Here is a 14,926-nt window from a genome sequence, read left to right as displayed (position 1 = left end):
GCCGCTAGAGGGCCCCAGTGTCTTGAATGGCCGTACACTTTGAACCCCTTGATTGGGTTATGTTGCTGTCAGGGTCAGAGGTTTGCGATGGGGCATCCGATGCGGATTAAAAAAGAAAGTGTGTTACGTTGACGGGGAGAAAGTGTCAATGATGTTCTCCTATTGCAACCGCAGCAGTTCATGATTACACTGAATCTGGCCGACAGTGTGTACCAGACCAGCTCGTCGTTAGTCGGTGCTTGTAGATGCACTGCTGCAACCGCTATGCTACAAGTCCGGCGGCTAAACGGTTGCTAATCAGCTTGCTTGGTTACGTTGTTATGTGTCGCGATGCTTCGGCTATCGCATCATAATATCCGGCTTTAGGATAATCACGACTGGGCAGGCACCGTCCCGCTGTCACGATGTATCGACAACCGACGGGAACAACAGACCACGAAGCCAGCCGGGAGGATATGATAGTTAGCGTTAGCAGGGCTACACCTCGCTCGGTGTAACGGTCGCTAACAGCCACTGTCAGGGAAAAACAAAGCGCGAGGAGAAGCCGACCGTCCAGCGCGAGCGACCTCGCCAGTTGGCGATCATTCTTTAAGACGGTGACTGACGTCCCGTAGCCATGGCTGCGGACCTCCAGGCCAAGTACAGCAAGTTAGCGCAGGAGTACTCCAAGGTAAAGTGTGTGTGTGTGTGTTGTACATCGTCGATCGTGCATGATGCGTGTGTGTGTGTGTGTGTGTGTGTGTGTGTGTGTGTGCGTATGTGTGTGTTGTATATCGTTGATCGTGCATGGTATGATCACTGATCAATGTTTTGACGCGCATGTCCCCGGGGCCTTTGCAGTCACAGACTGAACACGAGTGTTCATGAGCCATGTGATTCGTTCATGTTGTCATCATTGTGTTTGGTCATATGTGAACATGGAAATGACTTCTGCAGTTGATTACACACGGAAGGATCTCATCGATTTCAATTCGGTTGAATAATGGGGTAACGCCATGGTTGTAGCTGTAACATGTTATAATGCTAAGTTACTATGGTCAGTTCTCACAACCAAGTCTCCGTGCATTAAATATCTGCCTTGTATATATAATTCTAGAGTGCATGGTCGTCCCGTCTAAACGTTCATAAAGACGTGGCATAGTGTTGAGCTGTGTCGACCCTGTGAGTCACCTGACAGCACGGGGTCTGTCGGCCGTTTACTCGCCATTCAGCCGACTTCTCTGTTCAGGAAGTGCTGACACTGCTCGTTTCGTCCAGTGTGTGCTGTTTTTTTTTTAATGTAGTATGTGTTTTTAGCTGGAGAAAACAGTGAAGCTTTAGTTCCATCAATAATCCTGAAACCGATAAATAATTGTATACTTTCTAAGTCCCATGTTTCTTTTTTTATATTGTACTTTAGAAACTTCTCAAGTAGTTAACCTGTGGACCGGAAACTGTTGATTCTGCTACTTTACAAAATGTTTGTTTTCATGGTTTTGAGTACACATTAACCCCGTCTCTAGACAACCTGTGGCCCTTTTGCTGTTGATTTTGCAAAACGTTTGCACTATTGCATTTTGTCAGTTCATGGTTTCTAGTGCACAACTGCCCTATGTCATACATACACCTTTTCATAGGGAATACCCAATTCAACAGTTGTTTCTGTTTCCCCAGCTCCGAGCCCAGAACCAGGTGCTAAAGAAGGGAGTGGTGGATGAGCAGGCCAACTCTGCCTTGCTAAAGGTACATGGACAATGTGCATTGATTGAGTTAGTAGGAATTTGCCTGTATTCTATTTTGTTGTTCAAACTGTGTGTGATGCTGCTAATCAGGGTCTCTCTTTGAAATTGGTGCTTGCTCTCAAACAGGTTTCCCCTGCATATATATAAGGTCAACTTCATAATAAAGTATTGGATAAATACAAACCTAAACCAGAACCTGAAGTCTCAATAGACTCAAATGTGTGTAGATTAGAGTTATTGAGAGTTAAGGTTCTGCTCTTCGTTCTGTATGAATAAGAAGGTATTGGCTATATACAGACCCAGACCAGAACCGCAAGTCAACAGACACAAATGTGCCAATTAGAGTTATTGTGGTTCGCTAACAACGTCAACACCACCCACCTCCACCTCCACCTCAGGACCAGCTGAAGCAGCGGGACCAGAGCCTGAGGAAGGTGGAGCAGGAGATGGACAGTCTGAGCTTCAGGAACCAGCAGCTGGCCAAGAGGGTAGAGCTGCTCCAGGAGGAGCTGGTCACCAGTGAAGCCAAGAGCAAAAAGGGCAAGGTAACCCCATCACCTGGAGTCTGTTTCTGTTGTTGTTGTTGTTGTTCTAACGATGCCAACGTTAATGATTTGGTCCACTGTCGATTCAGCCACTAAGAAAATAGGTGGCAGTGTAATACCAGAAAGTTGTTGGGATCGCCCGTTTTCAGTTTACTTTTGGCATGATTGACGGTGCTTACTTAAGTAAATATCTCTGCAGCTCAATAGATGTTTTCTAGATAATGTCAACACTGGTATTTCGTCAGTCTGTTTATAATTGTAGTTCATTTTTGAATGTTTCAAACGAATAATCTTTTGAAACGTTGCACCACTCAGGTCCAAAGTGAATCATCACTTGATTGACAGTGACGGTTAGATCCTTTCAATAGGTCATGCTTTCCAGACTATCTTTCTCATATTACAGGAGCTGTGTTAAACTTACTGCGGCTCTCTAGAACCTTTTTCAGTAGTTATGGCCGGTATTCACTTTTTGAACGGTCTTTAATATTATTGGTGAGGATGGTTTTAAAAACTTTCTGTTGCCTTCATGATGTGGGCTCTGTCTCGGTTCCTCCAGAGTAAAGGAGACTCTCCGTCACAGCAGGGCCTGCAGACCCAGAGTGTCTTCGACGAGGACCTGCAGAAGAAGATCCAGGAGAATGAGAGGCTGCACATTCAGGTCGGCAGCCCTCCACCACTTAACTTCAATTATTCATGGAGGGGTTCCTTTGTGCATCTTTTATACAAAGCGTCCACAGTGGAAAACAATGTTCAAAACAATGTACACAGTCTCCCTCGCCTCATTGAGCAGGATGACTCACCCCTGTCAGCTGGCGTTGACATTAAAATGGAAAGAAAACCACTGTGCAGACGCTTTAAGATAAAAGCGTCTGCTTAACGACTCCACAGTATAAATGTGTAATGCAAAGTTTGGGTGGGCTCTTAGTTGGATGCTTTCTGGGGTTGTTTTGGGGGTGTTGTTGTCGTTGTTTATGTCCTCCCTGTGTCCCGGCTCCAGTTCTACGAGGCCGGTGAACAGCACCGGCACCAGGAGGGCCAGATGCGGGCGCGTCTGGAGGAGCTGGAGAGCCAGTCGGCACAGCACCAGGCGGTGGTGGACGGCCTCAACGCCAGGTACACAGAGGCTGTGGAGAGGCTGCAGACCGACAAGGCCCGCATGGAGGTGAGTGGCGAGGGAAGACGGAGACGCTTCAACGGTGATGGTTGGTTCTTTGGTGATACTTTTAAGGGTGCAGTGGGTAGACTAGCAGTGAGGTTTCAGATTGCCATAACCTGCTCCAACCCGCCCCTCCCTTTCGAACCTCTACGGTGGCCTGTACTGGTATTGTTCAAGAAGCCAGTAGGTGTTTCCGTTCTGCCTAAAAGCCATTCATTTAAATCGCACCGAAGTCTGCGATGAGTCATTTTTATCCAATCGCAAACGGGCATCTCTGTCATAGTCACGATGGTCAGTGTTCATGATGTAGGAAAAATGCGGATGGAACAGCCTATTAACGTTTAGCAACACACAGACCTCTTACTGCGGTCATAGTGGTAAACTACGACTATCTCACTTCCTGCAGAGATTATTATTTATAGATCTATCATCTCGATAGCAGTCTGTGCGACGAGCCGATGTTTACTTGCTCTGCGGTACCTGAATATACTTTGCTCTTGATATAATGATGGTTGGCAGTTGTATCGCAGTTTTCTTTTGGATACCAACTGTCTCCGAAAGAGTGATGGCCAACTTTTAGTTTTCAAACAGGGAAACAACCTCAAAAACCAAGTCTCCAAAACATGATTTGAGTGAAAGAATGCACACCCTCTTATTATAATCCCCCTTATCCGCAAACTAACATTCACTGCACTATTTATCAAAGTTTGAGGTTAAACACACTCTTTGAGTTATTTGCTAATGATACAAAGCAAAACATGTGCAAATCTCATCTTGTACAATATGATCGTGAATGACTACTCGTTGCAGTACGGGAGACTCCATCTGCCATCACCCCTGCCCCAAGTTTACGTCTTAGCTCTGTGGAGAGGGTGGAGGTGAAGGCTGCTTCTCTCTTTTTATGTGATCTGCTCCCACTGTCCCAGGTCACTGAGTGTGTGTGTGTGTGTGCGTGTGTGTGTGCGTGCCTGTGTTCGTCTGTGTGTGCGTGTGTCTGTGTGTCATTTGCAGACGAAAAGCCAGACTTTGGAGCATGAATCTAAAGAGTGCAGGATGCGGGCAGAAGAGTGGTTGGTCCTTCTGTTTGTTACCACTTGATTTAATACAGAAACACAGCCCTGGCAGTCGTAGAGGGCATCTATCAGAAAGCGCTGTTCAATTTATATATATATATATATATATTTGTGTGCATTGCTATTTACAGTTTTTTGTTTTACAGTTTGTTCTTGGTGATATAGTGTTTTGACATCCTTTGCTACACAATTTTTTACAGTAATAAGGTGTTTTAATGTTTGGGATGCTGTTTAATGCATTGATTACTTGCTTCCATCAATCCTTGTAACTAGCGTTGATAATAACCAATGCACCAAGTCACAAACTTGGTGCATTCTGGGTCGGCCAAACGGCTGATGTGGTGCAAGTATAGATACAATGACGTGCGCATCAAGGGCAAAAAGGGCATCGATGCCCTCTGTCACGAGTCTGACCACCTGTGTCCTCCGTGCCCCCTACCCCCCCCTGTGCAGTCAGCAGCAGTTGCGGCGATGCCAGGCTGAGCTGAGTAGGCAGCTGAAGCAGAGCAGCAGTGTCATCCAGGAGAAGGTGCCCTTTAACGACACCAGTGAGTCTTCCCCTGCTCACTTCCCCGCTAGCCGAGCTCTATCTGTTCGGGCCTCTGTTTTGACCGGGGCTTTTCCTGTTTCGAAACACCAGTCAGTGATTGCATCCTGCCAAGCAGTTACCGTTGGATGTAAATATCGCAATGCAAGAACAAAATATGTTAAGAGTTGCTCTGGTCTTACAGTAGTGTTCTCCTCCTCCTCCTCCTCCTCCTCCTCCTCCTCCTCCTCCTCCTCCTCCTCCTCTTTGTAGAATTAAGCGACTTCAACAGCCTGAACGTTCCAGCGCACAATCGAAGGCACCAGGTGAGTGATGCATCCCCCTCACCCAACTGTATGGTCGCCATACGTGACCCAAAAATAACGTCATCACAGACCCCGGGCACGGTTGATGTGGTGAATCGCCGCGTGTTGGTGCGCCTCTGACGTCTGTGTCGTCTGTCTGTCTGTCTGTCTGTCTGTCTGTCTGTCTGTCTGTCTCTGTGTGTCTGTCTGTCTGTCTGTCTGTCTGTCTGTGTGTCTCTGTCTGTCTGTCTGTGTGTCTGTGTGTCTCTGTGTGTCTGTCTGTGTGTCTGTGTGTCTGTCTGTCTGTCTGTCTGTCTGTGTGTGTCTGTTGGCTCCAGCTGAAGGCTCGTGACTTGGCGGGCCAGGCTTTGGCCTTCGTTCAGGACCTGGTGGCCGCGCTGCTCAACTTCCACTCGTACACGGAGCAGAGAGTCCACATATACCCCCGGGACTCCTCCATCGAGCCCATCTCCCCGCTCAACCAGAAGGTCTTTCCCTCGCTAACCCCCCCCCCCCCCCCCAACGCCACATGTTTCTTTATCTATCACTCACTCACTCCGAAAGGTCTTTCACTCACACGCAAACACGCGCGACCGATATTGAAGACATACATACACGCATGTTGCTTTCTGTTTTGAACAAGGATGTCATTGTCCCGCCTCAATACGCTCACTCTCTGCCCCCCCACGTCTAGTTTTCCCAGTATCTCCATGAGAACGCAGCCTACGTGCGCCCCCTAGAGGACGGCTTGCTGCAGCTGCAGCAGAGCATCACAGAGGACACCGTCACCGTGTTGGTGAGTGGTGTTCATGTGCTCTGAAGGGGCGGAGCCGCTCCACGGACCTTGGAAACACTGATTGGATTTTGATTGGATTTGTTTCAAACTAATAACCCCTAAAAAAAACAGACATGTAAACCGGAAAATGCAATTACTATATATTTGAAAAGGAGCAGGTAGAAGTGAAATGCTTGATACTTTGATCATTTAAACCTCCCCATTCCCCATGTGTGATTGCAAAAAAAACAAACGTATAATTATAATATACCAACTCTCTTGTTGTTGTAAACTGTGTTTTGTTGAAACCGAAAGGAGACCGTAGGAAAGCTAAAGCTGTTTGCCGATCACTTCTCCGCGTACTCTCACTTCCTGCAGAAGATTCTGCCTTACCAGCTGAAAAGGTGAGCACTCTCCTTGTGTGTGTGGAGCAGAAATGCTGCGTTCAAGGGCACTCAGAATCAACGAGCTGCGACTTGTGAATAGGAAATGAAGGTTGTCAAAGTCGGAATTGCAGTTCAGAAATTCATTTCATCGCTCTGGCTTGACCAATTTCACCTCATAAAACATGGCGGCCTTCGTTGTTGATGGGAATTCAATTCTAAAAGAGTTTTAGCACATCATTTGATGGGTAATCATGCAATATGTGTTTGTGTTGTTTATATTTCACTCTGATCATAGCAATATGTGGAATTTCACAGCTATTTAAGCGAATCAACTAGATGGTTTATTTTCCCTCTCTTCATGTTTCAGAAAGAAGCATAAATTGCTGCTGCATATATCTTTTGTATTCATCAATGAGCTACAACATGCAGAACGTCTTTCAGGCATCAGTTGTTCCCCCCCCCATTGTTAACCCACAGCGTGAACTAAATAATATTTGTAACCTCAGAGTTTAGAGTTCGGAGTTGTTTTGAACACGTTTTAAAGACAGTTCTCGTGGGTCACCATCCCTCCCTGTCTCTTCCACTCCCCCCAGCCTTGAAGAGGAGTGCAACGCACCTTTCTGCACCGCCGCCCTTACTGCCAAAAACCGCGAGCTCCAGTGTGACGTGACGTGCATCACGACGCAGTTTGACAAGCTTAGCAACTACATCAACCTTTTGGCCTTACCCAGTGAGTATTAGCTGCTTCTGCCTTTAGATACTCTTTTTCAGCCACACATCTTTCTTGGAAAAACACATACATTTTCTGTTGTGTCAAATCAAGGCCTTAATCACAGTCTTATGGGCTTTACAGGCGATATATTGATCAAATCCAACCTATTTGCTTTTGCCAAGGCGCCCCCCTAGCCCGAACACGCACCCTTTTCCACTGCCACCTTTATAAGCAGACCGATGGGGTAGCGTGTCATATTGTTTCATTTCCTGTGTCTCAGGCGTTCGGCAGGACGCCCTGCCACAGACCAGCATGTCTGCTGTCTTCACCCAGCTGGCCGCCTGCCTGCACAGCCTTCAGGATGCTGTTAAAGGTGGGTTGCCACACGCACACTCACACACACACACACACACACACACACACACACACTACAGTTGTCCGTAGCCAAGTGCGATGCGACTTAATCCTCCTCTCACCGTTCGCTGCATCGCCCTTCCCCCCCCCCCCGCCTTTAAGTTCCAACCAATCATGTCCAGGTGACGAGCATAGTCGTGCTGGGGTTGATTACCTGGAAGGGCTAAGCCTCTTACACAGCGGTGGCGATGCATGGGGGAAGTGCTGCATCACGTGCGGAGGCGGTCCCTCCTGCCGCAGCGGCCGTGCCAGCGACAGGCTCTCTGCTCCCCCCTCCTTACTCTGCGTTAGGTTCCTGCACCCGGCACCAAGCGGGCTTAGTATCCTCTGGTTTGTCATGGGTAACTAAGAGCACTTCATTATACTCGGATCCCACGCCCCCGTTGTGCGAGCCGTCGGGTCATTTCGGCACGCCGAAGCGGGATGTGTTCATCCCTGGAATAAACCAGCCCCTCCCTACTCAAGGATAGGATATTTTAACATGGAGCCGTGTGTGTGTGTGTGTGTGTGTGTGTGTGTGTGTGTGTGTGTGTGTGTGTGTGTGTGTGTGTGTGTGTGTTTCCGCAGAGATGTCAAAGCACTACAGCCAGAAGGCCAGCTTGGAGGGCGAGCTGTCCAATGTCACAGAGAAGCTGCGCACCACCACAGAGTGCCTACTGGGGTCCCTGGTTTCACTCACCAACTGCACTAGCAAGGTATGGCCACCAGGGGGATGCAGTGTCTAGAGCCGCTTCAATTCCATTCATCTTCCAACTCGAGCGTTTCTCCATTACCAAACCAATTCCATTTCCTTTTTCCGCGCAATGTGTCTTTTGTCTTCGGCTATTTAAGAATTTAAGAGAATTAAAGACGATTAACCTCAATGACCTACCGAGAACATTTATCTGTGTTAAGCGGAAGCCACGCTCATTCTCTCGTCTCTCTCAATTATCTTTATTATTATTGTTAACTCGCTCCTCCCGGCCATGGTGAAATCAAGGGGCCCGCCCTCGGATTGCTACTTGAAGACTCATCCACTTCAGTGTTCCGCTTAAAACATCCTGCTCTCTCATTATGTAAAAGAAGGAATGTTTCAATTCCATTCCTAAAGGGCTTCCCGCAACGCAAGGGGGTTACGGACCACTTACGTCCTTGCAGACCCTCCTTGCGTCCACCGCGAGGGCCGGACGTGCGCCTCCCAAAAATCGTAACCTTCCGTCGAGGCGATGCAGCAGCAAGGGCTGCGATTGGTCCGCTCACTAAAACCCGACGCAGAACCATAAACGTTCACGACTGCGTTGAAGCGTCTGCGTGGTCAGTGCGTTGCGGCGGTGCGCTGTCTCTCTGGAGGACCGCCTCCCATTGTGTTGACGTGCTCATGGCGTTGGTTCATAGTGTTTTTTTTTTTTGTTTTGTTTTGGTCGATCTGCAGATCGCCACCTTCTTCAGCAACAACCTGGACTTCTTCACGTCGTCGCCGGGCTACGGGCCGAGGGGAGGCCCGACGACCCTTGACCCCCTGCAGGCAGAGAGCATGCTGGCGAACAAGAAGAAGGCTGCGTCCTACCTCCACGCCATTCAAAAGGTCTGTAATGATGTTGGTACCCGTCACTGCGTGCATGTCGGTGGGGTTGAATGTATTAGTGTTAGCGCCGTGATTCGCGACCTCAGGAACTACGTGCATATGGGTCTGCAGGAGATTGCTGATGTTTAAGCTGTAAATATTTGATGACGCGTGTTTTTCTGTTAAAGGGATCCACTGAGCTATCTGTAAATTGGCAGGGTGTTCCGAATAGTTGCTCATTCAAAAGGAGTGCCAATCTCAACAATATTGTAGTTTGTCTACAAACACACGGATAATTTGCCCTGTTTTCCATCCGAAAGCAGCTGTTTATGTAAGTGCTGGCCCTATTACATTGACTATTAATGACAAACAATTCTAGCCTTAAGCAAACAAATACTTCACTAGGATATTATGATATAAATGGCAGATGTTGACACAACAAAATGGCGTCTGCAAAGTTAGAGTCGGCAATACATTTTCACACCGAAAAATGTGGTCAAAAGCATTTGGAAGTTCTGTATGAATGTGTGCGCGTGTATTGTATGGATTGGTGTGGTTTGTGTGTTGATCGGTGTGGTTTGTGTTGGTTTCAGCCGAGGCCGCAGTCGGTGCCATATAAGGAGGCTCTTGCTAACCGGCGTGTACTGACCAGCTCCACAGAGAGCCGGGAGGGCCTCACCCAGCAGGTCTGACCCTCCCCCCCTCCTCCACATCAAGCCAATTCTGTGGCTCAAACAGGGTTCTCTGATTCACCATCACCCTCAAAAGGACACATCTCCTAAGTCTGAACTTCCTCCCTGAGGCGAGAAATGCCACTGGTGCCCTAACCTCGCATGCAGTATGCCCTGTGGCCGCCCAGGTTCAGTCCAGATGCAGTCCAATGCTAATTGTCTCTCCCCCCCCATGGGATTTATTTACTCGAGACGAGAAAACGTCAATATCCGTATTATATTTTATTTAAAAGACGCATTCATTTTATCCCGCTTTTTTATAAACCGGTTAAACCGTGGATATTTGGTGTCGAACCCAGCACCTTTCAACAGGGAACACTTACCATCCTGCCCGAGAGGGTTTTAAAAGGCATAACGACTCCCCTATGTCTCTCCCTCCTCCCCCGTCTCCTCCCCCTGCAGGTGCATCAGAGCCAGGAGAAGATCGCCCGCCTGGAGCAGGAGAAGGAGCACTGGCTGCTGGAGGCGCAGCTGGGCAAGGTGCGCCTGGAGAAGGAGAGCCAGCGCATCGGGGAGCTGGAGGCCCAGCTGGCCGCCGCCGCAAGGGGGGCCCCGGTCTCTGTCGCCCCGGCGACGGCTGTACCCCCGGCCGACGCGTCCGCGTACGACCAGGACAACGCGGAGGCGGCGCCAAAGTGTCCCGGGACGGAGCCCACGACGAGCACCAGCCTGGTACGACCCCCCTCCTTCACCAGGCCTCCTTGTCCTGGTGTGGCAGTTCTCCGATATCCAATCTGTGCTAAACTAGACGCTAGACGTTCCCCCCCCCTCCTCAGCGCTCGGGCGTGCATGCACATGCTTCAGCGAAGGGGAGGCTGGCTGCTCCCACTCTGGGCATAGTTTGAACACAATGCAGCGGTGCTGTGTGCTGATGCGGCAGAAAGGCTGGAGAATAGCCTTGTTTAAAGAGAGCTCTACTGTTCGTCTTGGATACTCTGGCTGAATTCTTCCCCCTCACCTATAATTATCTATTTCTGACTCAAAGGTGATGTTAGTGGAATTTATACATACAGCCAAAGCTCCCCCTGCAGCCTGTCTGCAGTCGGTCAGGTGCGACTGGACCCACACATGTGTTAACCAGTTCCATCTTGTCGATTTTATATTTGTATTATAAAAAAATATGGAAACATGGGCGGTAGAGAATAGTCTGTCACTAGGATTAAGATCGTTATGATGGTACTTTTATTTTAGATAAAAAAACTCTTAAAACATAAAGGGGATTAAATTCAGCACTCAGAGCGACGAGCTAGCTAGCACAACATTGGATGTTTTGGTCTGCGGCTACGTCCCTGACGCTTTGGCATTGTTTGCTCTGTTTCCTCACCAGGTTGGCATGCTATCCACGACGTTCAGCGCGGAGAATGTAAGTGAAAGAATGCCAGACTAACCAAGATTCCCATAGATGGGATTCGTTTTTTAAAAAAATTTTATGCAGTGCAGACTGCAGTGTCTCCCTTCTTCAAGGAAGTCTTCCTCCTTCTGTGTGCGTGCAGGTGGGCGACGAGGACTCCAGAGAGCAGCTGATCAAGGACCACTACATGGCCCGGGTGGGAGAGCTCACCTCCCAGCTGCAGGTGTCCGACAGCAAGGCCGTGCACTTCCACGCCGAGGTGAGTCGGGGCCCGGCTCCCTCCCTCTCTCGCCGCTCTGTTTTAGCGAGTCCTGTTTCAAGCGGGGGCCGCCACACCCCGCCTGCACTGCTGCCAGGGCTCGCGGAGGCCCCTGGGTCGGCGAAAACGATCCCAAATCAGGGCAGCCAATCAGGGGAGGCTGCCGCCCACCTCCTCCACCACCTTGTGACTTCCTGTGACTGATCTTTCCACGGCTATTACCGCTCACTTCCTCAGTTGACTCAGCCGTGAGGTGGACACACAGGGCTTATTATAGGGAACGCAAAGGCTCACTTTGGTCGCCTTAGGGGTCATTGGGGACAGGATAGCGGGAGGGCTATAGCAATGGGAGTCTAACTCAACGCCAGATCGTGCTTAAGGGCATCCATGTGTGAGTCGCTTTGGATAAAAGCGTTGGCTAAATGATTTAAAGAGCATATACTATTATTAGCGCTGCAATCCTTTCGGTTCAGCCGTGTTGGAGCGGTGAAGATCTTTTATTTTCTCAGGAGGGATTGTATTTGCAGCGTTGTCTGGAAGGGATGAGTCAGGGGCAGGCTGGATGCCACTCAGATTTGCACCCTCATCTTGTGCGTCTGACTCATTTGCCACATGTCTGTTATCTGCCGTCTTGTAACGACGGCCACAGGAACAGAACGCATGACATGTTGTCTGAGGCACCGGCGAGCCAAAACAGTATTTTCCCCTTTAACAAGAGTTCAGTCTCACTGTGATGCATTGGAATACATCCAGAGATGCACAGACAACTTAGTGTATCGAAAAACAAAAAAAGTTGCACTCCTTTTTCTAATGCAGTGCCGGGCGTTGGCCAAGCGTTTAGCGCTCGCTGAGAAGTCCCGCGAGGCCCTGAGCGAGGAGGTGAAGGTGGCCAACCAGAACGTCACCCGACTGCAGGTAGGTCCTCTCGCCCCTCTTCCAACACCCGTCCCATCCCACGCGCATCCCCCACCTACTGACCATAAAGGGCTGATTATGGTCCCACGTTCACGTAACGCAAGGACCCATTACGTCGTTGCGGAGCCTCTGTCAAGGCGATGCAGCGGCAAGGGCTGTGATTGGTCCGCTCACTGAACGCAGACGCAGAACCCAAACCAGGTTCGCGACTGCGTCGAAGCGGCTGCGTGATCATTGCGTCGCGTCTCCGTGGAGCCATGATCGGCCCTTAAGACTCCCCGTGTTCCCCGGCCACAGGACGACCTGACCACCACCAAGCGGAGCTACGAGGACCAGCTCAGCATGATGAGCGACCACCTGTGTAGCATGAACGAGACGCTGAGCAGGCAGAGGGAGGAGATCGACACGCTGAAGCTGGGGAGCAAGGTACCGCCGCCGCACTCGAAACCACGGTCCCTGGCTAGGCTAATGCTCCGCGGCTCTGAGCCTAGCGTTAGCCTCGTGTGTATGCACTGTATGTGTCCACAATGTGTGTATTAAAGGGGATCTGAATGCGTGATATGATTTTGACTAGGTTAAAAGTCATTGGATTGCTATGTATTAGTCAATCTCTTGATACACGCGCTTCATCTTTTTTCCTTTTTTGGAACCGGATGTCAACTCGTGAGATTATTTTGGGACTTTTCGGCGCCGCACTGTACACGATGGTGTTACAACATGGATGACCAATCACAAGGCACTACTTGTCCATGGAGCCACCCTAGAATCTTGAGACCATCCAGTTATGTCCTTGGCTGGACAGTGATTGATCTCCAAATATGGCTGCGGCCTTACGTAGCTCAAGAAACTCAGCAAATCAGAGAAACACTCAAGCTTCACTCTTGCCTGAACTAACACAATACACAGGCTGGTTTTAATTCAACATACAAAAAAGGGACCAATATAATATAGCCCAAATATACATCTTTTTTATTGCTACACGGCCTTTCACTGAAATTAATTTCTCACTATACTATGATGCTCATATTGAGATGCAGTCGCTGATATGAAGATGCCCCAAAAACAACAACAACAACAAAGTTTCAACTATTTCTATTTGAAAAAGAGTTGCCTATCTCAATATTAGGTCCTTCCATACCACACTTCTGCTGTGGGGTCAGAGCCAACTGTCTACCCCCCTTTGGCCGTTTGGGGTAATCCGTAAAATGGGTCTTTAGACGATCAAAGGTCACCGGCGGCTGCTGGATCTCTGCAGGAAGTGATGGGAAAAGCACCTGTAAGAGCCGTCTGGGAAAGTAATTTAGAGGAGGTCGTAGTGGAGAGGCCTGTGGCTAGAAGTGTGTGTGTGTGTGTGTGTGTGTGTGTGTGTGTGTGTGTGTGTGTGTGTGTGTGTGTGTGTGTGTGTGTAGTTTAGCCTGTACAGAATACTGTAAGGATATAACGTCAGAAATGTTGGGTGTTGGTGTTGCAAAAAACAGCAGATAAGGTGCGAATGTGTCTCCCTTATATATTAATCTTACATCGTCTTTTGATGTCTAACGAGGCGCTAAGCATCTCTCCCTTCCTCTGCTTTTAGGCTAACGCCAAAAAGAACAAGGGCCGCTAGGGAGGGGAGGGAATGGCCCCCCCACCGACGCTGGATCTGTTCTGCCTCGCGGGGCGGGGCTTCTGGCCTGCGGAGGCTTCCCATTGGCTGCCCGGTTTACAGGCTGGGGACATCACAAGGAATCCCTTCCACGTCCGTCGTGGAGGTCGGCGCTGTGATGCAGACGGGCAAATGTCTTAATGTCTACCAGATGTCCTATATAGCTTTTTTTGTTAGTTTTTTTCACCACAGTTAATTGTGACTGGAATCATTTTGTATGATACTTTCGTGAAAACCATAGCGAAGCGGTTTTGTGACGTGTGGGAAGCAGGCAATTTTAGTTCCTTTCAGGGAAGGATGGAGATGAGCTGTGAGTGATGGGGATGTTTTCCTGAAGTCCAGACTTGAACACCAAACTCTGTTGACGTGTGTATGTACTTTGTTTGCTCTCGTCGCGTGTGCGGGTGCGTCTGCGTGTGTATGTGTGTGTGCGCTAAAAAACGGTAATTTGTATTGTGTAACTGGACATGTGCAAATCTTATTTAGTAGCAGAATGTGTTTGCCTAATCGTGAGCCTTCTCAAAGGACAAATGAGGGGGCTTTTATTTCTTAATGACCGTGAACGAAAGGACACATGTAATTCTACATATAATATCCCTCTTAACATTTGACCAACAATTAAATTACACTTGATTACATTTTACTTAAGACAAGTTGTGTTTCCCTTTGGGTTACACAACACTGGACGTACAAATGTCAGTCCAATACAAATGTCAGTTGCCGTGAACTAGCCCTTTTGTGTCAGTTTTTATCCCCAAAGGGTGTATGGATGTACACTAAACACTTGTGTATAATGTCATGCTCCATCGTGAATGGATTTAAAAAGGGTAATTTTGAATATAAACACATTTTAAGTCATTAAATCCATT

The 14,926-nt window shown here is 48.7% G+C and overlaps 1 protein-coding gene across 1 annotated transcript; it reads left to right on the top strand.

The window, feature by feature from the left end:
- The first annotated feature begins 67 nt into the window (after positions 1 to 67).
- Positions 68 to 14,914, top strand: ppp1r21 (protein phosphatase 1, regulatory subunit 21). The gene is made up of 22 exons (XM_079759074.1): positions 68 to 670; positions 1,654 to 1,722; positions 2,120 to 2,266; positions 2,823 to 2,924; positions 3,264 to 3,428; positions 4,434 to 4,492; positions 4,949 to 5,043; positions 5,295 to 5,347; positions 5,665 to 5,814; positions 6,021 to 6,122; positions 6,417 to 6,505; positions 7,081 to 7,217; positions 7,480 to 7,572; positions 8,181 to 8,308; positions 9,025 to 9,177; positions 9,750 to 9,842; positions 10,290 to 10,559; positions 11,215 to 11,250; positions 11,381 to 11,497; positions 12,314 to 12,412; positions 12,710 to 12,838; positions 13,989 to 14,914. Exons 1-22 carry the CDS (start codon positions 617 to 619, stop codon positions 14,016 to 14,018), a joined length of 2,370 nt encoding a protein of 789 aa, XP_079615200.1. The 5' UTR covers positions 68 to 616; the 3' UTR covers positions 14,019 to 14,914.
- The last annotated feature ends 12 nt before the right edge of the window (positions 14,915 to 14,926 follow it).

Source organism: Pollachius pollachius (genome assembly GCF_949987615.1).
Source record: "Pollachius pollachius genome assembly, chromosome: 2".
Classification (NCBI taxonomy): domain Eukaryota; kingdom Metazoa; phylum Chordata; class Actinopteri; order Gadiformes; family Gadidae; genus Pollachius; species Pollachius pollachius.
This window is presented reverse-complemented; position numbering and strand designations above follow the sequence as displayed.